The 25,298-nt window shown below is 36.5% G+C and overlaps 1 protein-coding gene across 1 annotated transcript in view; it reads right to left on the bottom strand.

Annotated features, from left to right (window-relative positions):
* Nucleotides 1–25,298, bottom strand: part of myom3 (myomesin 3) — a 70,862-nt gene that overhangs the window by 10,188 nt on the left and 35,376 nt on the right. The window contains exons 15-26 of the mRNA XM_079894650.1: nucleotides 23,889–24,072; nucleotides 21,923–22,097; nucleotides 19,768–19,889; nucleotides 17,311–17,498; nucleotides 7,981–8,107; nucleotides 5,331–5,512; nucleotides 4,119–4,233; nucleotides 3,878–4,034; nucleotides 2,553–2,659; nucleotides 2,147–2,191; nucleotides 590–729; nucleotides 335–479 (exon numbers count right to left, since the gene is read on the bottom strand). Of these exons, the coding sequence (XP_079750776.1) occupies nucleotides 335–479; nucleotides 590–729; nucleotides 2,147–2,191; nucleotides 2,553–2,659; nucleotides 3,878–4,034; nucleotides 4,119–4,233; nucleotides 5,331–5,512; nucleotides 7,981–8,107; nucleotides 17,311–17,498; nucleotides 19,768–19,889; nucleotides 21,923–22,097; nucleotides 23,889–24,072 (1,687 nt within the window). The remainder of the gene's footprint in view (nucleotides 1–334; nucleotides 480–589; nucleotides 730–2,146; nucleotides 2,192–2,552; nucleotides 2,660–3,877; nucleotides 4,035–4,118; nucleotides 4,234–5,330; nucleotides 5,513–7,980; nucleotides 8,108–17,310; nucleotides 17,499–19,767; nucleotides 19,890–21,922; nucleotides 22,098–23,888; nucleotides 24,073–25,298) is intronic.

Below are 25,298 nucleotides of genomic sequence, written 5' to 3'. Positions count from 1 at the left end.
TAAATATACATAGGCTAAAACAGTAAAAACAGTAATACTGTGAAATATTACTACAATTGAAAATAACTGTTTTCTATGTGAATAAATTTTAAAATGTAAAATATTCCTGTGATCAAAGTTGTATTTTCAGCATCATTACTCCAGTCTTCAGTGTCACATGATCCTTCAGAAATCATTCTAATATGATGATTTGCCAACATTCGTGCTGCTTCATATATCTGGGGATTTAAAAAAAATCCACTGCTTTCTATTCTACAATATATTTGTTTAATCAAATAGCTTTTCCCCTGCGGAACATGTAGTTTAATGTTATAAAGTAACATTGCAAACATACTCTTATCCACTAACACCAGTGTGAACTGGTTCTTGGCCCGTCCGTCTTTGAGCTGCGCGGTGTACGAGCCCTCGTCTTCTTTTGAGAGTTGATCAAACAGGATCTCCAGCAGACCTTGTGCCTTGTCAAAGTTAATCTTACGGGCCTGCAGGACACACACACACACACACACACACACACACACACACACAATGTCACTGAAATGACATGCAGAAGACTGTTAAGGTCCAGATCTAGTGAGCCTGTAGCGGTTACCGGTGTGCTGGAGATCTCGGTGTCGTTGAGGATGAGCCGAAGCACCGCGGCACTGCTGAGATCTTCTGTCCGGAGCCACAGACGGACTCTTCCCTGCTCCGACACGTCCACCTGCCAGCCTTCAGACCTCAGAGAGATCACTGACAGAGGAAGAAGACACTGCTTTATGTGCATACACAGATTTAAAGCAAGAGTTCAAGCAAAAATGAGCACTCTGTCAAAAGAACAGAACAAAAAACTGTCTTTTGTTCGTTCATCCACAATTTCACACAAAGCCATCACACCCATTCACTTTTAATTTGGAAACGATCTCTTTAAGGTGCCTTTACACTATATGTTGAGAATTCCTATGGATCACATGACGTAGCCAGCCTTTGTAGAGTTGATGTGTTCCTGACAATGTAAGTTTGTGCTCTTTTGATTTGTGATTATGATTCTTATGTTTCAGTGTTCTTACTATTTTGATGTTGAATTGTTTAGGATTGGATTATGTGATTAATGATTTACTAGTTGAAGTTCTATTATATTTAAGATTCTGTTTGTTTTTGATTTGTTTATAGAAACCATACAACTCTATATCTGATTCCCATTCTACTCTATGGCCTGATTCACGATCTGTTACAATAAATGAGTATGGACTGAGTACTGGACCCCTGTGTTTTAATGGACACACCATCCTGGTACACATTTCCTGAACCAAATCTTCCCAAAATGTACACTATAGATCTTTCTGAAGCATTGTGAGTCTTCCTACACTCTCAAACTAAGGCCCTGTTTACAGTATTAAGATGCATTTTGGTCGATCGGATCACAAGTAGATGGAGACACATTCTCCCGTTTACACCTGGTGTTTTAATCCGTCTCTTTTGTCCACTTTCAACCACTTCTGTCCTGATTTCTTTGAGGAGAGGGTCTATGAGCGGGTACATTTATGGGTTTTTCAGATCTAATGGACAAAATAAGCTCGCGCAATTTACATATGAACACGAGCTGAGACAAAACACCTGTTTACACCTGTATTTCACATCGTCCAAAATGATCCAATCGACCAAAATGCATCTTAACACCAGGTGTAAACAGGGCCTATATGTTTGTATATATATATATATACAACTGCATATGGACATTACTTGGACACATGCAGTCACCTCTGATAACAAATTACTCTAAATTGTAATGAAGAAACATTTCTGTAAAGCTGCTTTGAAACGCTATGTATTGTGAAAAGCGCTTGAATTGAATTGAATTGAATAAATCATCATATTAGAGTGATTTCTGAAGGATCATGTGACACTGAAGACTGGAGTAATGATGCTGAACATTCAGCTTTGATCACAGGAATACATTACACTTTAAAACGTATCACAATAGAAAAGAGTTATTTTAAACTGTAATAATATTTGACAATTTTACGGTATCTTTGATCAAATAGACGAAGCCTCGAGACTTTGTCCAAAACATTAAAACATCTTGCACACCCTAAACTCTGAACGCTAGTGTTTACTGTTTAGATGCTCTGAAGATTTGCACAGTTTCTGAAGTGTTTGATTCACTTACACGGGTTTCTGACATGCCAGCTGAGTTCTGTCAGGCGCTCCAGATCTGAGAGAGAAAACGCCACAATTGCAAAGTCAAATTCAATCACACTATCAAGACAAAGATACCGGCTGCTGTCAGGATGATCAGACATCTTTGCAAATGAGATTTCAAGTTTAAAGATTACGTTTGTCATGCATTTGATATCTAACACAAACAGTGTTAAAATACACAGATCTTGTACAACATGGTTTAGGGCAAAGGGGCTCGACAAAACATTAATCACCGGCCGAATGATGATAAAATACCGGGGTCACACTAAGAAAAGACGAGTTATGCATCAAGTTTTCATGCTGAACAGATGCACAAGGTCTTATGCCACCGTGTTCAGGTAATGAATTATGCCGGGATAGAAATGAATATCTACCCTGGGCAGTGAAGGTGAAGCTCGAGGAGACGTCAGGGTTTCTGCTCAGCTCCACTGTGTAAAGGCCCAAATCCTGCTCTGAGGCGTCCGTGAAGGTAAGAACAGACCTGGAGACATACGTGACCGACATCTGAATCAGGTTTATGGACTATTTAAAGGTACAGTTTACCAAATCCTCACCATCATTTACCCAAACCCAAAACTGTGTGAATTTATTTCTTCTGTGACAGAAGATTGGAAGTAATCATCATATGGCTTCAGAAGACTGGGAATATTCAGCACAACTACCTTTATGGGACTTTTTATAAAATGTTTTGGTCCACATCTACTTTCATTATATGGTAAAGAATGACCAGGGTGTTCTTTAAAGATTCAGATCTTCTTTTCCTCAGAAGAAAGAAACTCTCACGAGGTTGAGTGAATGTCGACAATTCTTATTTTTTGAGTGACAATTCCATTAAGAATAAGAATGTTTAAGGTGTATTACACACACACACACACGCACACACACACACACACACACACACACACACACACACACACACACACACACACACACGCACGCACACACACACGCACGCACGCACACATGCACTCTTCCAGTCTCTTATGCTCACAAAGGCTGCATTTATTTGATCAAAAATACAGTAAAAACAGTAATATTGTGATTTATTATTAAAATTTTAAAATAACGGTTTTCTATTTGAATATATTTTAAAATGTAATTTATTCCTGTGATGGCAAAGCTGAATTTTCATCCTTCAGAAATCATTCTAATATGCTAATGTTTCACAATATTACTTTTAATGTAGTTTTGGTCAAATAAATGAAGCCTTGGTGAGCATGAGAGACTTCTTTCAAACAAATCAAACACACACACACACACACACACACACACACACACACACACACACACACACACACACACACACACACACACACACACACACACACACACACACACACACACACACACACACACATACATATATATATATATAAATAAAACAGCTTATATTAAGATAATTAATATACATGCTAAATATCTTAATATTTACTGTGTTATATTTATACTAAGTTAATAGTTTAATATTGTAGCATCAATTTTATCATTTGCTCATAAAATAATTAAAATTTGGAGTCCCTCTTTTTTGTGTTCATAGTTTATATTATGTTTGTTGGTTTGATTCACAGTTTAGAACTCTTAATTGACAAACTGTTGGAGTTGCCTATGGCAAAAATAAATGAGAAACAAACTTTCAAAACCAAAGTTACTGAAAAAAGTGTCACTGTTGTGCTCATATTATGACATATTGGCAAAAGACCTGTTGTTTTTGTTCTCCAAGCGGGCTCGTCCGGCATCAATAGCTTTTCCGTAGTTTTTATTCCACTTAAAGACGTCTCCATCAGCCACATCAGCAGCTTCAAAGCTCAGGAAGATGAAGCCGTCATTATCAACTCCTATCTCAATCTCTTTGGTTCCTGGTGGCAAAAGTGGGATAGAGTTAAATGCAACTCAGAGTAAAATGAGAATGAAATCATTATGCAGATTTCCAGGGATCTGACCTGCTTTAGTCTGTGCTTTGACTGGCTCAGACGGCACAGAAGACATGCCGACTCCGGCGTCATTCACAGCAGACACACGGAGGCGGTACATCTGACCTGCTTTCAGACCTGAAACCTGATCAACAACCATCCGAAAACAGGTCACTCCTCTTTCAAAGCTTTCTGGGACTAGATGCAAAAAAACCCAAAAAACCTATTCTGAATTGCATTGGTGAATTTTAAGATTTTGGGCTATTTTGCTTCCATAACATGCTTTCTTTCAGACTAGTGGAAAGCAAACGTCTAAAATACACTTTTAAGTGTTTATTGCATTTTATCTATTTGCATCTGTAGAGTTAAGTTATAATACAAATCTTTAAAGGCATTGAGTTTGTCAGAAATCTCCACTTCTGCAGCTTTACATACACCAAACGTTACTGTTTTATTCATATCTACATTCTGAAGGGTTTTACAGAAGGATTTCTTCATATATCAATGATTTATGTATCATTTTATTCCTAAAAATATGGTGAAAAATGTATATTTTTCTGGCTGTTGACAGTATTTTATGATTTATGGAGTGATAAACAGAGATATCCAACAATACAGGGTTATTATCATTAATTAAAACTAAAACTATTGAACACATTTCTGTTAATTGAAATAAAGCTGAAATAAAATAAAATATAAATATTAGTTACAGGAATTTAACCACATGAAAATGAGAAATGTTGATTTGGCAATAAGATGAAATAAGTTTAAGTTGAAGCACTACAAATTTTTTAAAAAATAATAAAATAAACCTAATTAGCCATTTTTTTTAACAAAAAGTAATAAAATGACAAAAGGACGTACAATTATTAAAAATTAAACCAAAATTTCCATTAAAAAAAACTAATTCAAAATAAAACTATGACAAAACTTCATTAACACTGATCCAAAATCCCCTCTGTAAAAACCTTTAATATCTTTAAACATAAACATTTCAGAAAACTTGTAATAAAAACAATTGTTTTAATGATTAATGTAAGGAGTGATATCTATTAGTTATTTTTTAATTATTAGTTGTTTGTTTTCACCCTATTCACCTGTAGGGTCTTGCCTTAAGTTGTTATTCCTGATGCACAAATGTAATTCGAATATGAAATTAAGAATTCGATTGCAATTTAGTTCAAATTCTTAAAATATTACCCAACCCTGATAAAGTACTGCAAAAAGAGAAACTAAACAGACCTTTAAGTGAGTTTCTGTCACCGCCTCGCTTGTCACAGGGGTCCAATCCTCAGACTCCGCCCCCTCACTGATGTCCACTATATACCCACTGATCTCTGATTGGCCCTTGTACAGAGGCTCCGCCCACAGCAGCACCAGAGAGTTGCACCTCACTTCTCTAAATTCCAGATCATATGGACAACCTGCGAGAAATTGAAGAAAAACATCAACACAGTTTTCCATCATGACTCTGTCCATTCGCAACTCATTTTAATTGTGTTCAAGAAACCTGTTTGAAAACTGAAGAAATTACACACTTCTAGATTCCATGCATTCATTTCTCTTATATTCACTCCACTTTATATGAGCTGTGTTTATCCTCTTGAACATATTAGACACAATACAACAAAAGAAATAAATCATCTAGCTCACATGCCAAGGCATAGCACAGATAAACAACGGAAAAATGCAGTGTGCCGTCTCCACTCTTTTAAATCAATGTGCTGTAAGTGAAATAACCCTCAAAAATGGCATACAAGTGAACCAGTACAATGGAAGAAAAAACTACTTTTATAGATTGTTGAATTCTGTATCACTGTGCCAGAGAGACACACTCTAGTGAAACACACTATAAAAATGAAATCATTATGAACTATAAGGAACTGTAACACAGAGATTTATGATAAGCCATGTGCCAGATGTGATTCAGTTCAGAGAAGCTTCTAATCACATTTACTGTTTCTTATGATTAAAAAGTGTAACAAATAAATTGTGCAATAAATAAATAAAAACTTAGTATGCAATAAATATAAATATAAAAATAAATGTGAAATAAATGTAAGATGGTAATATAACCTTATTCCATGCAAGAAGTAATATAGAGCTGGTAAGTCCCGCCCCTTCCGCTAACCCCACTGGACCTCTAGGTTCAAAAATCGTCAATGCAAGTGAATGGGAGAAAATAATTATTTTCTGGTCCCGTTTGAATTTTGCCATGAATGTGAACGTGTGTTTTTCTGTATATTTTTAATATAAATTTTCCTGTGAAGAATGCTACAATTTAGCGGGTAGAAGTTTGATACGGTTAGACTTTGTGTGAGAGCACTTTGTTTGTGGACTACAACTCTTCGCTGCTTTCAGACGGGAATCTGAAGAAAGAACAGCCCATTTGGTTTGAATGGTGACATTTTGGGTACAAAACACACAGACATCTCGATCTGTCTCCATAGATTATCGCAGCATTAGCACCGTGATTTGACAAGTGGAGGGAAAATGTGTTATGGGGTGACGTCACATAGGCGACATGTAGTCTTTCTCGTTATGTCTTTTCCACAACTGCTAGCCAAAGAATCGTACAATATACTGTCAAACTCGTAACATGAAAAATTATATAAAAAATTCACAGACAACATATGTTCACATTCATGGCACAATTCAAACGGGATGCAAACATTCACTTGCATTGACGATTTTTCAACCTAGAGGTCCAGTGGGGTTAGCGGAAGGGGCGGGACTTACCAGCTCTATACCCTTATTCCTTGCACAGGTTACGTTGATGAAATTAGAAAAGTTTCCAAAATATCCAACCATTTTTTCTTCATCAAAATTGTAACAGTTTTTAAAGTGTCCCCATTATGCTTTTTCGGATATTGCCTTTCATGCAGTGTGTAATAAAGCTGTTTGTGAATGTAAAAAGCAAAGTTTTAAAGATCAAATGCATGACAAATAAAGTTATAGACTCCTAAAAGAAATAATCGATTCTGAACTGCAGAAACTAGTTGTCAATAATTCCAGTCTCTTTTCCTGTTACATACTATGAAACAATGTAACTAATTAGCATAATGCCAGCCTGTGCTCTTCATTGGCTGCCCGTGAACGAGGTCTACTTTGCCCCGCCCACAAACACTGTAGTTGTTGCTGAGACTGGAAGAGTTTGGTTCGTGTTTTGTTTTCAGTGCTATGAATCCACTTTGCTTCACTTCAAAAGGATGAGGACTCACACTGGAATTGATACGGAAAAAAATTATGCCTTTGTTACTATATGTATCACTGTGTATCAAGTGCTGAGAAAGATCCAGATTCAGATTGGGTTCAGACATGCGCTGTAAGTGGTCGACCAATCACAGCAGACTGGGCCGTCCGACCAATCACAGCAGAGTATCTCAGCAAAGGAGGGGTTTAGAGAGACTGAATAACTTTTTTTCAGACTCTTTGAGAAATAAGGTGATGTGAAATGTATATTATGAGAAAATTAAAGTGTTTTTTGTCCTTGGATGCTTGTAAACCTATTGTTGGAGACTCCAAAACAAAATTAGGAACCTTTAAAATAGCATAATAGGGACACTTCTGAAAAGCATGAAACCAGAGAACAAATAACAGACATGAGAAACAGATCGACAGGAGAGTAACACAATTATAGATCAACTAAAGTATTACATAAAACAGAGTGAAACATATAAATATGGAAGACAACAAGGACAGTGTAAAAATGTGTAATACCATCTGCTTACTTGTGCATGATAGCATTAATACAAAGAGTAAGATATATTTTGTTCACAAAAGATTAGATTGGAAATTTGGACACCACTAGAACTGTTAATGGCATCTGTATATGAATAATAATAAAAAAAAAACTTATATAATTCCCATTCGTAACTGTGCAAGATCTTACCAGCCTCAGGCATTGTCCAGCGCTCACATAGAAACAGTTCGCTGGGTTCAGAAGGGTCGCCCAGGCCAATAATGTTGGCCGCGAAGGCACGAAACTGGTAAAAATTCCCTTCCTCAAGGCCTGTCACCTAAAAACAAAACAGACAAATAATGAAAAAAATGGATGTGGCAGAAAGAACCCTAAAAGAGAAACCTAAAATAGAAGACAAAACAATCCCAAAGCACACACAAAAAAATCAAAAACATCTGAGGACGACACTCTTATTGGTAGCTGAAAGCATCTTTAAAATCTTTGCATCTTTGTACTAAATCATGCTAACAATGTGTTAAAACATGCTAGCAGAGTGATAATTCATGCTACAATGTGCTAAAACATTCTAGCAGCATGCTAAATATAAAACAAATCATGCTAGCAAACATATGCTAATTCATGTTAGGAGTGTTACATTCATGCTCGAAACATGTTAAAACATGCTAAGAGAATGGTACATCATACTAACGACATGCTAATTCATACTAGGAATGTGTTCAAAATGCTAAATTATGCTATAAACTTGCTAAAGCATGCTAGTAAAAATACTAGCAAAGTGTTAAAACATGCCAGCAAAATGTTAAAACATGCTAGTAACATGCTAATTCATGCTAGCAACATGCTAATTAATGCTAGTAATGTACTAACAAAATGCTAAATGATGCTAGACACATTAAGATTTTCAACAAAATTTCAGACAAGGTTTTGTCAAGCCAACCTAAAAGTATGTCCCGACAAACTTTTCTTTCTAGTGTTGATTAATATTTTTAATTCATTTTTATTTTTACATTTTCAGGTTTTCATAATTCATATGAATTTCACATGAAAACGTGATAATTTTCATAATTTTAGCTAAAGTTTTAGTAATTTTGTTGTATTTTTGTCATTTTTATTCGTTAAAAAAACAAAACAAAACATGTCAGTATAGTTCTTGTTTCAATTTTAGTTATTTTACTTCAAATAAAATAAGAATAAAAATGAGGAATGACACCATTGCAACTAGCTGAAGAAAAAAAAAAAAAAAAGGAATTTATGAAATATTTTTATATTATTTCAAGTAATGAAAATGTTTCTTTATGGTTTTACTTTTACTTCCAGTTAACAATAACACGCCTGCCCAGAAAAGCCTTTATCTCCGGCGTATTGATCCGCCGGCTGATGTCTATATGGAGGACCATTAGGCCACAGAGGTACTTATCCGATAAACATGGGTTTCTGTGATGAGAAGCAAAGATCACCACGAGTGGCCACCTAGCCACACATAATTGGCATTGGATTTAGGAACACAGGCCTTCTAGAGCCTTTTAGACTCGTGATTAACTGTTGCCTGAATCCTCTTATCAAATCAGAGGCTTATCTGAGAGCTCAAATCTGTTGAGCGTGGAGACCAGGCCACCCACCCACTGCCTGCTGGGACACAGAAGCTCCACTAGATGGCAGGCGTCAGGAATGGGGAAGGGATTTGAGTGTAGGGTGGTGTGTGTTTCTGATGGTGTGTAATGAGGCTGGACAGGTGGTGTGTCTCCCTTGACTGCTCAATGAGAGGCGGAAATCATTAACATTGGATTCACATGCTACGACCACGGAGCACACTCAAAGATCAATGTGTTTCTAATTAACATAATGTACTTTGAGTCTTCCTGTGAGCAAATTGAGCAAAAAAAAGCCCCAAAAAACCTCCTTCTTATCCCCCTCCCCCCAATACAAATGTGTTAAATGTTAATAGAAAGAGACATAAAGCTGTTGTTGTGGCCATTTCAGTCCATCAGAGGGCGATGTGCATTCACGACACTTTCCACAAATACAGAAAAAGGTTTTATTTTATTTATTTTTTTATTATGCTTCAACAACACAAACAAACATGATCAAATCTCTGAATATAACCGCAATTGTTCAGCCTTAGGTTGAGCATAACTAGTACAAAGAACAGAAAACTCACATTAGAACAAACAAATAATTCAATAAAAAGAAATACAAAAATAAATAAAATGAAAATAAATCAAAAGGGGCTTTTAAATTAATGTAAACGTATCCAAAAGAGAAATCAATTTAAGGCCTTTCTTATTTTTAACAACATTTGCACAAGAGTTTAACCTCATTCATCCACTGATTAAAGTTGGGTTTAGATTTAAACCATCTGCATTTATGAATGAAAAACTTTCCAAAACATAACAAGAAATTAATAGCAAAATCACACTCTTTGTTTTCCAGACAAACACCAAACCTGAAGTGAGGGGTGGGAGCTCAACCCTCCTAGATCTTAACCAGTTCTGCACCTCATGCTCTAAATTGCTCTAAATTTTCAATATTTGTTTCACAAAAAACACAATTATTCACATCAAAATTATATTTGAATCTTAAAAATTCATTAGTAGGATAAATCTAGTTTAAAATGATGAAGTTCACCTCCTTAGCTTTAGGAGGGAGGGGAAAAGACAAATAAGTTGATTCTTAGCAAAAAACACTTTGTTCTTTCAAAATGATATGTGCTCATTAATGTGTAATTACTTCTACCAACTAATCAAGTATTCTCGTAAGCGTAGAATCTGCCATTTAGAATACATACGAGCGAGTCGGTCAAATGGCGGCAGCCATGTTGCGCCTCCATCTTGAAAATACATTAGCCAAAGAGGGACATACCTGGAAATTCAAGCTTCGCTTTTCGCGTTTTTACTAAGCGGCAACCTCCCCGTTTCTCTCTTGAAATCAACACGGAAGTGAGTTAAACTGCAATTCATTGACTGGCCGCTTGAGGCTGGCTGCACAAGTGAGTCAAATCACAAGTGAGTTAAAATTACCAACTTTACAGCAGAAAAAAACATGTTTACAGCCTGGTTCTCTCTGTGGCTTTGGTCTATACAGCTAATTTTGCCCTTCATAACAACTGTGAGGGGGGTGAATTTTTTTATAACTCATCCGTTTAGTTGATTAATATTTAAAGTTCTGCATAATTAAGGGTGTGTCCACTTTTGAGTGACAGGTGGATTCCCGCTGATGTCAATGCTAGCCGTTTGTCTGCTGTTAGCCGCGTCACTACTCACTTCACCTCAGCAAGTGTTGCTGCTGAACTTGCCATTTCTGCAGTGTTTGTGCTTTTTTCGGGATTATTTCATACAATTTAATATACCCATTATTTCGCCCACGGCTTTGGATTCCGTCGTTGTCATCGAGTATCGTTCGAGAGAACAACCAGCACTGTATTTCAGTTGTTTTCCTCTGTGAACATGCACTAATGGATGTCTGACAATTTCGTTGGTTTTTGGAGTTTTCAGATTTAAAAACGTCTATAAAGGCTCGTTCGTTCTGCTCTCACGGAACAGATTGATTATAATATGCTTATGTAACGTTACCGTCAGATGAAATCCTGCAGGCGTCGGCGCTTTCTCCGTCCATGCAATAAATGCACATCCTTGAATGAGCGCGGATTTCAAGCACATTTACTTGAACTTCATAGGTAATATATCTATGGTTTAACCCATTTGAGAGGCGGCCAAAATCTGAATTTAAAATGGACTGAATAAGCTCTCTACGAACTTGACGAGCGATGCCGCGCTGATGGACCATAGACTATATAAAAAAGAGTGACTGATGTAAATGTTATGCACATAAATCACTGTCACGCACACTCTCTCAGAGTAATAGTTACTGCATAATACATTTTCAACTAGCAGAATAGTACAGAATCACGATACAGTCTCACTTGTAGCCATGTCTTTTAATAATATTTCAAAGGGCAAAAACAGGAACTTTTAATTGGCTTTACATCATCAACTGTCACTTTAGCGCGAGGCCCTGTGCAGTCGCAAACTTGGTACTTTCCATAGGGTACTTTCAGTAGGATATAGCATTACCTCCCAAGCCTGAGCTATCTCGATCACGTCGAGCGGTGAGCGTGGTTTCAGATAGCCAGGCTCTTCCAGCTCCAAACACGCCCCGCCTCTTTGCCCATTTTCTGTTATCCGAGAGTGACGCAAGGTGACGCGAGGCCAAGATGGCGACGGCCGACTCCGCCCACTTTAGGCTTCAAAAATGCTCTTCAGAAACCTACGGGTGACGTCACGGACACTACGTCCATATTTTTTTACAGTCTATGGTTTTTACACTCAGTGGCACTGTGACGAATGCGAGGGGGAGATTACTTGCGACTGCCGGCAGATTTGAAATAATACGGCCACCGTAGGAGTTAAAACGCCCTCTGAATGGGAGGGGCTAGAAAGTAATATTCAGTTGGTAGTCATAAACAATTTCACCGCTAGATGGGAGAAAATCCTACACAGTGTAGCTTTAATTTCAACCATATCAAAATCTTTAAGCACGTATTCCCATCTAATTGGGTTTGGGTAATAAGCCTGTAAAATAAAATTTCGAATGACCCTATTTGTACATTTTTTATCACAAAAATCACAACCTTCTAAGGAGAGCGGCCTCAGTTCTGGGGAGACTTTGGAGTACAACATGTCATCTTTAACCATTAATCGTAAAGGAATTGGTATGGCTCAATCATTCTATTAAAAATATTAACAGTACACTGTAATTGGAATTTCTCACAAAACAAATCTCACAAATTTCCATTATCATCCAAGAAATGGGCAATAGCCCAAATCCCTTTAGATTTCCATTCCTCAAAATATACAGATTTTCTGTCAAACTATATATCTACTATTCCAAACTGGAGAGTTGTGAGGCGTGAAGTTATGTTTGAACAATAGTTTCCAAAAGAGCAGAACTTGCTGATGTAAGGCTGAAAGTTGAACTGGTAACGAGCTACACTCAAAGTCACAACATAGCAAAAAGTTTATTCCCCCCAGTTTTTTTAAAGACAGCATTGGGGACAATAAACCAAAAGGAGTGGCTATTTTGAATGAAGGATTTTAACCATTTCAATTTAAATGCAGAAAAAGTGCTTACAACTCAAAAAACATGTTCTGTTTCATCCTAAAAGGCACTAAACCTTCTTGCTGTAGATTCTTTATTGGTGTTTGCTAAGGCAAGCAACACTATTATTTTTAGCCAGATTTAGGTGTAATGATGTGATTTTTTGCATTAAGTTGTGCTTCAGATATGAATAATTCCTCAAATCATGCATCTTGTTGAGGGGTGTGCTGTTATTTACTAAGTGATCAGATATATTAGTGCATACAACAGCCCAAATCCAATGTGAAAACTATTAAAAAATGGTTTTCATTAACTGAAAAAAGCTATAGTACTAAGATCAATGAGGCTAAAACTGAAATAAAGAATAAAACAAAGCTAAATAGAAATATTACAATTATAAAAACTAACAAAATTGACGACACAAACTTAAATTAAATAAAACATTTAAATGGAAAATAATTAAATAAAACATTTAAATGGAAAATATCTAAATAAAACTAATTCAAAATATTAATAAATACTACATACTTAATAAATAGTATTAAAAATTCCTAAAATAACACTGTCCACAACACCTTAGCATCATGTGGGAGTTTTTGACTAGATATTACTTTTTTGCCAATCTAATGAATTAAACAATTAACTGAATATCAACTGATTAGGCTTGGTTAGACATGTATAGTTTGATTTTATACGTTGAATGCAGTCGACAAGGTCAAGACCTCTGATGTGGGACAGACCAAAGTCACTTTAATTATTTAAAACGAACTAGTATTCACGCTAAGTCAGTTAGAAAATAGTTTATGTAAAAGAACATGTTGTCAAAGATGGTGGACAGTTTTGTTCATTATCACACTTAAAAGTCCTGTTTTAAACAACCAATAATTAACTCAGAATGCAGGCATAAAGGACACATCATAGAGTAAGTGTATCGTAATTAAATGGTGTGTTTGTTTACATGCATCTGCAGAAACTAATGACGAGACCTGCTTTAAAACTATAAAGGCCGTGGCCTCTGTCCAAGCACTCCACAAATTAATCATCACTTGTTCTAACAATCGATTGGGAATTTTTTTTTCCAGCAAACCACTATAATGTGATGTTCAGACTTGAACACGGCCTCATTAAAGAGTGAAAACAATCTAAAATAAACATTGCTTTAACTTTTAATTAAGTCTCCATGGACACCATAGTTGCTCGGTGACACATTTAAAGTAAGAGAACCAAGTTAGACAGAGGCAGATGTGCCTGGCATGATTGTAATGAAATTTTGAGCAGAAACAATTATTATTTATGACTGATTTAAGCTGGTCTTGTCATTAGTTGCTGAAGAAGCATGTAAGCAAATGCATCAGTGAATAAACAAACTTGAAAATTGTATATAATAAATACTTTTTTCAACTGAGTCTTTCTTTTAAAAAGGCATTTGAAATCTGAAAAGTGCAATGTAGTGTTTTCAAAAATATTGCTTTTTCGATACATATCGATACTGAAATATCTGAAACGCTTCCAATACTAATTTCCCACAGATTAGGATACCTGCGCTTTCTCTCTCTCATCTCTCTGACAGCGAGTGACACACCAACCCGCCTCCACTCACTCACTTGTTTCATTTGCTCCAGATGAATATTGCTGGTGTTACAGGGCTTGAATTTTGGCGTGGGATTGCGCATATTGCACATAATTCCCTCAGATTTTGCTCTCACACTCAAAGTGCGGCACATAAATCCGCCTCTCAGTACTAAATTGAGTTCTTTTTCGCTGCTTAAACAGTCAAATACACAAAATACTGTCAAAATGCCAGTCTTGGCGACTATTCATGTAAACACAGTCAGTTATGTTTTAAGTGAACGTAAACAGTTAAGAAATAAAACGCATGTGTAACAGAATAATGGATCAGTGCATCAGGTCTTAAAGTGACAGCAGCCTAATATACCTGCTGTTAAATTATGATATTATTAAAAATATCTATATGGCAGTTTTCCCCCATGGTATCAATGACTACGTTTACAAGCTGTCAATATTCGGGTTATGGTCGGGTTAAGGTCACTATTTGGGTTTCTGAAACATTCGGAATAACCCGTTTACATGCGTGAGTAGAGAGAGTTACTCCTGTATACATGGAATTTGTAATCAGTTGGCAATATCCCTATGTAAGCGGCGACGCACGGTTAGCGTCTGGACGTACGGACAACCTTAAGATGCAATATGAGTCATTTCCGATTCTTCTTCCTGTATCCAAAGACAACAGCAGCAGCAGCAGCACGCGGATAATGAATAGTTCGGGGCAGATAGCGTTCGCCTTTGTTTGCGCTTTCCTCCTCGCTCCAAAAGTGTGGTGCTGTGCTGCGTCTCGCCATGTTTACCTCTACTTCTTGTTTACTTCCGGTATACTACAGGCGGGTTTTTGTAAGTCTCGTCTCTACTCAAAAGACCAAGATTCCTTGTGAATAGAACATGCGTAGAACACAAATCAATGTTCCTTTTGATGGGGATATGCCGATACGTGTTTACATGACCAAATATTCGGGTTAGAAAAGGGGTACCCCAGGGATCATATTCGGGTTTTTAAAAACCGGGATATGAGCATATTCGGGTTTTTGCCGGTGTTTACATGGCCGTGCGCGACCGGGTTATTGCTAATATTCCGGTTTTGAGCGGGTTATTGGCTGCATGTAAACGTAGTCAATGTCAAAATTGTGGCCAGTGAAAATTTGAGTGTCTAAGGGCCCTTTTACACCAACCTTGTTTGGTCCGGATTTTCTGACTTTTCAGTTTGATCCGAATCAAAATTACAGGTGTGAACCCTCCCCCGGACCACGGTCCGGACCAAACAGACCAAATTTTGTCCGACGAAAAGAGGTAGTCTCGGTCCGGATCAAACTGAACAACGGTTTGGTTAGTTTCTAGTGTGAAAGCATTTTCTGTTTGGTTCGGACTTTCAGACCATTTACAGGAAGTTCCGGATGTTCCCGCAGGATTGCTTGCTCTTCTCCTCCTTTCCTGCCGGCGACGATAATATGTTCGCACAACGAGGACGTTCATTTGGTGAATTTGAACTAGCCTCGAGTATAGCTGGTGCTGCAGGTAGTAATGCTGTAATAATAACAGTATAGCAGCAACGATATGCATCTGTTCATTCATTCTTGTCAAAGTTTCCCGCCGAATTGACAACACGCTGACGTCAGACGCACGTCCGTTTACAAACCAATCAATGTCAAGATGCAGCCCACAGAGATGATGACGACAGAACACAAGTATGTCACGTAAAGTTCTTTAGTGCGCTCGCATAATTGCAATGTGAAACCAAACCAAAACTAACCGAATGTATACAAAGTATCAAAACATGAACTTTGGTTTGGACCTTGGTGCAGACTTTCAGGTGTGAAAATGCCCTAACTTTGGAAAACCTCTAGCCATAGTGGCTGGAGAGCAAAAAAAGGTGAGTTAATGTCAAGCCCTGCTTCTAACGATTATGCAAACAAGATAACTGAGGCAAAATGATTACTGTGCCGCTGCCACCCTCCACCCAGCGCACTTTCCTATCCTTCACAGCCTTTCGTTTCTCCCTAAAAGCCCAAACTTAACATCCAAATCAGCCAAATAAGTGTTGTTAAATGTAGTCTACTGTTGCTAAACTGCGATGTGTTTGAGCATTAAGCCACAAAAGAGACACTGTTCCCCAGGCGGCTTTCTGTGAGCGCACTCGGATCAGCAAATAGGCTTTGGATACACACAAAAATGTCAAAATGCCTTTTTGGAGAGTATTCACGTAAACACAGTGGGTTTTGTCTTAAGTAAACATACACAGTTGAGAAAGAAAACAAGTGTGTAACCGTATATTGGATCCATGCATCAGCTCTTAAAGTGACAGCAGCCTAAATAACCTGATGCTGTCTGAGTCATTCATGATAATCAAACAACAAATGACAAAGGAAAATCACTCACTGATCTTCACTGAATAACTTAAGTAGCTTTAATAAGGATTAATCTATATTTGATGTGTACAGTAAGACTACGCAGTGTTATTTTACATTTGATTATTCATTGTTTTGTTGTGAGCTATTACTTATCTGAATACCACCGTTAGAGCACCTTCCTGAAAAACTTAAAACACTGTTTATTTAATTTGTATTTTTTGTTCTGTTGTATTTATTTATCTTTTTTGTTTGTAATTAGTTTATTAATTCTAATTGCTGACTTTTTACTTGTCTCATGTAATTATTTTGAGGACCTTTTTCTTACATTAGTTAACTAGTGATAGTTTTTGCTGAAGTATCGATAATTGTGAAATTTCACTGACATTTAAAATGACTCATATCGTGAAATAAGATTTTGATCATATCGCACACCAATAATCATGTTAAATAATTGTGACCAAAAAGAATCGTGATTATGATTTTTGCCATAATTGAGCAGCCCTACCTTGTATAGTCTCTCTTTAATGGGCTTGGCGTTGACCTCCCGCCAGGTGCTCTGGGATTTGTGCCTCTGGTCGAGGTAGTAGCTGCGCACAGGGTCTCCTCCGTGATTGGCCGGGGCCCTCCAGCCAATCAGCATCTCTCCTCCGGTGCAGTTCAGTACAGTGATGGCTGATGGACAGGATGGCACACCTGCAGTGATGTGGGGAAGGGAGGGTCAGAGGTCACAGAGCTGGAGCTGCGTTTTGTGTAGAATTACTGCTGAAGTGAACCACACCATGTTTGCTATTAATTGTTAATGAATCAAAGAAGTGATTATTTGATTCACTCAGTGTTTTGCAGCTGAAAAAAACTAAATTATTTATAGGATGACTAAATGTCCCGGTTTCATGAGGTGTGTCCCGGTGTCCTGATAATGCGCTAATAATTTCACATGCAAAAATGTGTCCTGGTTTCAGATGACTAAAAATTAAGCATCCTCATTGTCTTTTCAGAAATTCCAGTAAATGCTTTTTATGCGACAGTTGTCCGATGCATAAAGATATAAATCAGTGTTGATTTATATGCTATTATATTTTTTATTAATATTTTAAATTTGCTTATATTTTTACATTAAATGCTTCTAATTTTAGTTTAACTTTTAGTAATTTTGTAATGTGCTTTTGTTATTCTTATTAGTTTATTTTGACTATTTTTGTTTATTTTTTATTTGTTTACTTCTGATCTTTTTTTAAATTATTATAGTGAGTAAACTAAAATAAAAAATTAATTATGTTTATCTTTTTTAAACATTACTATTTAGGTTTAATTATTTGTTTTTGTTTTGGTTCAGTTTTAGCATTTATTTATTTCCAGTTAGTAATTTTAGTGCTTCAACCTCAACTTATTTCAGTTAGTTAACAAGACAACATTTCTTCTAATTTTTTTTTATATAAAAATTTATATTTTATTTCATTTCAGCTTTATTTTAATTAATAAAAATGTTTTAATAGTTTTAGTCTAAGATAATAAATCTTATGCAAATTAGGTGTGTAATATTAATTTCCGCCCAAGGTAAGTCAGATCGCTTATGACAAGCATATTATATGTGGAATTACATTTAATGATTTGAAGTTTTAATGTTGTAATTATTTTGTGTTAAAATATAATAAATGAAATGTGTCTGCAAGTCTTTAACTCAAAATTCACATATAAATGCAAGCATACAAACTACACTGTATTTACTCCAGTGTTTTTGCGACAACACAATGTTAATGTTCCTAAAACACCCTGCTTTTAAACGTCTAAAACTTCTAAGCATTAAACTACTACAACGAATTCAGTCCAGACCACTAAACATAAATGCAGACTCCATTCAAACATTGCAGATTCGGCATAACGACTCCAATGCAGCATTTCATTTACACAGAAACACTGACTAAAAACTAAACTTGCCTAAAACTTTTTTTTGCTTAAGTGCATGCAAGGCAACTTCCTTCAGGAGCTTCAATTCTAGTTTATTTCATGTCATTTGCATTTGATTCAAGTCAAAATGTAAGGAAACTGAAGAGAGGTGCCAGCAAAGAGGGCTGAAACACACCAGGCTTTAATTAAAGATATATGATATGTTAATACAATCGCTCTCATTCCAATGAAATGATCATCTCCTGTTAATTCTAATGGAATTTCTGAGAATGATGGGAACTTATGGTCAACCTAATAATTAATGAAAGCACTTGCGTTTTCTGTAAGGATAACGTGATCATCTATAGCCAGGTTTGAGCAGCAGTGCGTGTGGCTGAAGCGTCTCTGGTGTTCGATGATAACAGACGGAGCATCTGTCCTGATCTCAACACACATCAGTGCACGAGTGCCACTCAGAATCAGACGTTATTCCAAAGAGAAACGCTGAAGCGTCAGACAAAAGCCTGATACTGTCAGGATTGAGCCAGACACAGAATGACTCTACTTCAACATCTCTTGAGTAACAAGCTTATCTTTGGTCAGGACTGTAAAGCACAAGAGCATCGTGTCTGCGCGCATCCTCTGCTTTTATCCAAGTGATAGAGCTTGAAAGGGCATATGTACTTTAATTATGTATTCTATAGTAATAAATTATGTAGTAATACATAACATATGTATTCTGTCTGAAGCATTTTTACATTTCCTAAACACAATGTTAGAGTGCTGTGGGTGGTTTCTAGGGCATGAATATGAGGGTTGCTAATGCCTTATGAGAAATGATTTGCACATTGCTATATGGCTGATGTTCTGGGTTGCTCACTAACCCAGTCAAAAGACTTCACATGATGTCTCTCTTCATGCAGGAAGCTCATTCAGAGAATTATAAATTTGCACTGAGACCATAAACAGTTTTCCAGAGCTCAAGCACACAGCCGGCGGCACTTTAGACGGGACGGCGTCCTATTTAAAGCCGTCTGACTGCATGGTCTCGACTGGTTCGCTGGCCGCTCAGACTTACTTATCGCTGATTTGACTCGGATGGCAGGAGACTCGTCCGAGTAGATGCTGTTTCCCGCCAGTCCCACAGACTTCACCCTGAATACATACTCTTTATTGGTCTTCAGGCCATCAACTGTAAACCTGAGCGAAGAAAAACAGTTTTTAGCTGCACAATATATCGAAATATCACAAATGTATATATATGCAACGGCTTGCAATAACTGGGGTCATGAACAAAAGACAAAGAGAAAATCACTCACTGCTCTCGGCTGAATAACTTTTGTAGCTTTAATAAGAATCAGTATTTATTGAATTCATACAGTGAAAACTAAGCAGTGTTTTATTTTTTACATTTGATTATTAATTTTCTGTTGTTAAATAAACCTAATGTAGGATAACCTGAACCCCTGAACCCAGTGGTTTACAATGATGTTAAAATAACACTTCTGATGCTTCAGTAAAACACTGAGAAGTTTAGGGATGTTTTCTTGTCACAAAAAGAATGTGAAACACATGTAGGTTATATAATTTTATTTTAAAGATAATTTAAGTTTATTTTACACACTTTAAGCATTATCGTATCGCATATCGAATATCGCATTATTTAAAGCTACACTGTCATTTTTTAAGTTGATTCTTAGCAAAAAACACTGTTCTTTCAAAATGTTATGTGCTCATTAATGTGTAATTACTTCTACCAACTAATCAAGTATTCTCGTAAGCGTAGAATCTGCCATTTAGAATACATACGAGTAGGGCTGGGTTTCGATTCAAATTTCAAGAATCGATTCGATTCCGATTCTCAAGATCTTGAATCGATTATCATTATTCGATTCGATCCGATCCGATCTTCGAGATTTAGATAATGGTTTTTGAAAAAAGCATTTTTTTCCAGCTGTTACCTGAATTACAGGACTGTAGTTATGCAACATATTGATACTATTATTATAGACATTCAACTGCAAATTAATGGAGTATTGGTGGTTGTAAAGAACAATCCCCCTTCCAGAGTGTTGATACAACTGCTTTCACAAACTTGCACTGGTGTAGACGACCGAGGACGCAGAGGTATATCAGCAGCAGTAGACCGATTATTTAGACGCGAACCTGATGTAGGCCTATTATTAAAAATGACATTAAGAATTTTCCAAAAAGCTGCTACAGTTCAGATGCAAATGCACCTTTATTTTTTATTTTAATGATCAACATTTAGAATACATTTGTCTTAAGCCAGTGCAAATGTAAACAGATTGTTGGTTAATGGCTTCACAGTAAACAGACAACGAGATGCGCGGATGGGCTATTATTTCAACCGCATCACAAAACTCATCCGTCCGCACCAACGTTTTTGACCAATTTTCAAAACAGGACCCGCCCGCCATCCGCTTAATGTATGCATATATTTTTTATTTGATTGGTTAACCGCCCGCCACCCATCCGAAAATAAAATTTTTCGTCACGTCATCCGCCCGATCCACTGTTTATCCGCGGAGTCCGCGGCTGTAACCGCCAACCGCGCATCTCTATCAGAATGTAAATAAAATTTGAACTTACAAAACCTTTGCTTTTGTCAAGCTCGTTCTCTGCATTGCTTCTGAACCCGAAATGGTGCCAGATCGCAGCTTTGAGCGTTTCTGGAGTTTTCAAAGCAACCGCTTGCTTAACGTTACTGTCTGACGTTGTTTTAATGTCCTTCCACATCGCGCGCATGCGTGAATTCAATGACGCGGAAAGTTAAAGTTCACGGGGAAAATCGATCCTCTGAGTTACGGATCGATCTTTAGAAATTAATATGAAAATCGATTCAGAATCGGTGAATCGTTTTTTTCAACACAGCCCTACATACGAGCGAGTTGCTCGAATGGCGGCAGCCATGTTGTACCTCCATCTTGAAAATACATTAGCCAAAGAGGGACAGATTTGAAATAATACGGCCACCGTAGGAGTTAAAACGCCCTCTGAATGGAAGGGGCTAGAAAGTAATATTCAGTTGGTAGTCATAATAAACAATTTCACCGCTAGATGGGAGAAAATCCTACACAGTGTAGCTTTAAAGAGTTATCGCATATCGTGCGATATATTTTCTTCAATATCGTGCAGCCCTAGTTTTTAGTAAAAAATATTGGTGTCTGTAATCATAATTGCCTCTTAAACAAGATACAACAAGAAGAGACCTGGTTTTGGTGATGGGCTTATTGTTGATGGTCTGCCACTGTCCGCTTCCAACCTCACTGCAGTAGAGGTAGTATCCCACAATGCCCTCTGTTATTTTAGGCTCCTTCCACTGCAGTAGGACTGAGCTGTTAGTGTCTCGATTGGGCAGGACGCCGTTTGGTGGGGCAGGAACTCCTAAAACACATTAAACAAAATCCACAATTAGCTGTACAAGTTTACATACACTACCCTTGTGAAAAATAAGTGTGCTTAAAGAGATAGTTCACCCAAAAATGAATATTCTGTCATCAATTACTGACCCTCAAGCTGTTCCAAACCTGTATGAGTTTCTTTCGTCTGCTGAACACAAAAGAATGTAAATAATATGAGTAAACAAACAGCTGATGGGTCCCATTGACTTCCATAGTATGGAAAAAAAAACACTATGGAAGTCAATGGGGTCCAACAACTGTTTGATTACTGACATTCTGTAAAATATCTTCTTTTGTGTTCAGCAGATTAAAGAAACTCATACAGGTTTGGAACAACCAATGTTATCTCACGACCAATTCGTAAGAAATCGTACGAGTGAGTAAAATGTGACTGATTCGTACAAATTCGTACGATTTGTCTAAACCCCATTGACGGTTAGGTTTAGGGGCGGGGTCAGGGGTAGGTCATTCGTACGAATTCATACGAATTGGGCAACTCGTAAAATATGTACGATTTAGCAAAAATCGTACAAATTCGTACAAGTGAGGTTGTAAGAATTCTTACAAATTAGCCACCTCGTAAAATTTGTATGAATCGTCGTGAGATCGAGAACTTGAGGGTGAGTGAATGATTTTCATTTGTGGGTGAACTGTCCTTTTAATTGTATTGAATGTGCACTTCAAATCTTAAAAACTGTACTTGCAGATAATATAATATTAATGAAATAAAAGTGTAAAAGTCACTTAAAGAGAGTACACTTTCATGACTATGTTTTAAAAAGCGCTCTTTGTAATAATGTAAAAACCAAAAGTACTAATTAAACCTTATTTTGTCATGCTTTAAAGAAATACACATCTTGATGTGTTGTCTATTACAATTAATCACATCTATGTTTGTAAATGTATATAATATATATACATGTATATATACATATATGCATGTATACACACACACACATGTATATACACACACGTATGTACATATATACACACACAAACTTTTATGTTAGATGCGATTAATCGCAATTAATCAATTTGACAGCACTATTATTATTATATTTAAAAGCATGGCCTACAAGTTCTAATAGAAATGACATTAAAGTACATTTTATTTTACCATAAACTGTTGTCAGTACATTCAGTAGTACACTTTAACCATATTTCCAAGACAATAGAAGTAATTATGAAATTACAAATAAAGATGTACTTAAATCATGCTTAAGTGGGTTAAAAAAGCACTCTCAAGTTTAAATAACTGCATTTACATTTACATTTATGTATTTGGCAGACGCTTTTATCCAAAGCGACTTACATTGCATGTCAAGGTACACAGTTTACTTTCTTATCAGCTCTTGCTTTCCCTGGGAATCAACCCCATGACCTTGGCGTTGCAAGTGCCAACGGTCTACTGTTTGAGCTACAGGAAAGCCTTTATTATTTATTATACATTTAAACTATAATACATTTTAATTTAATTGTAAATAACATGCAGTTGTGTGTTTGAAAAATGTACATTCTTTTAAAGTATATTATTTCCGTAACAAGTACTCAAGTATGCTTTTTTTACAAGGATATAGTCCATTTAAATCTATTTTAAGGCATGCTTCTCATTGTTTCCTATAATTTGGACTATTTCATTCAAAGCATCAGTGAGATTGCTTATGACTCTCCTTTAATGTTGCAATAAAGAACATCAAATGGAATGACATGAGTGGGAGTAAATAATGACTAATTTGTGTTTTTATGTGCACGATTCCTTCAAGAAAATGGTCACCTAGTGGTTGTCCCAGTGAGACGGGTCCGCTGGGAAGAGACGGCTCGCTGATCCCGTACTTGTTGACAGAACGAACACGGTAAGAGTACGACTTCCCTTTCTGCTGGTCAAATGCAGCAAATCTAGTCGACAGCACTGTCATATCCATACTAGCCAGGTGCCAGCTCTCCTTCCCTGTGATGGACTGAAATAACCAACAGTCAATGCATATTTACCTTTACGTATTATGATTTATCATTTGTCCAAAGTGACAGTAAATTCAAACAGTGTGCAAATTTGTGTTTTCCCTGGGAATCAAACCTATTTATTTCTTATTTCTGTTCTGTATATTTTATATACATACATATACACACACACATATATATATATATATATATATATATATATATATTTATATATATACGAGGATATATATCCAAATATATATATATATATATATATATTTGGATATATATCCTCGTCTCCGTCTGCCTTCTTGCAACCACCCGTGACAGATATATACAGTATATATATATACACACACACACACACACACACACGCATATATATACACAGATGACACTGATTAACGGAACACAGGTGATACAACTGAACTAAATGACAGTAACCATAGAAACGAAGGAGTTGCGGGAAAAGAACAAAGGAAAACAGGAACCAATTAAATTTAAAGTCCAAACATACACTGACATGTGACAATATATATATATATATATAATTTTACTCTAAATTACACTTACATAAAGTAGGAAGTATCTGTGAAAATAAAGTATTGCAATATTCTCTTTAATAAAACGATGCATCTTTACATTTATTATACATTTATTTATTATGATTTATAATTTATCCAAAGCGACAGTGCATTTAAGGGAAACATTTAGCAAGTATTTGTTTTCCCTGGGAATCAAACTAATTTCTGTTTTGTGTGTGTGTGTATATATATATATATATATATATATATATATATATATATATATATATATATATATATATATATAATTACATTTTTTAACTATAAATTACAATTGCATTAAGTAGGAAGTCTCCATGATGATGAACTATTGCAATATTCTCTTAATAAAACATGCACAGTGGTAAATGGACATTTAAATCTTTTTCATTTATATGTATTTCTGCCCCCACAATTTCAGACGGTCCCGATGAACTAGACAGTTTTATTATGGTGCTTCTTATAAAAAGTCCAATAAAGTCCATGTCCTGTGGCAGTGTGCGCGTTCTCCTGCTCATTACAGAGTCGGCAGGCGGCTGGAGCTCTTTCTGGTGTCTTATATTGGACGATTCTGCCTCCTCGGCTCTGAGAACGGATTACTGCGAGCACTTTTACACTGTGAGTCATGAAGAGATGAAGTGAAACTTTAAAACTGCCCTCAAAAAGCCAGAAGGATCCTGACC

Source organism: Squalius cephalus (genome assembly GCF_949319135.1).
Source record: "Squalius cephalus genome assembly, chromosome: 15".
Taxonomy (NCBI): domain Eukaryota; kingdom Metazoa; phylum Chordata; class Actinopteri; order Cypriniformes; family Leuciscidae; genus Squalius; species Squalius cephalus.
The sequence above is the reverse complement of the archived record's forward strand: the minus strand, read 5'-3'. Positions and strand labels throughout refer to the sequence as shown.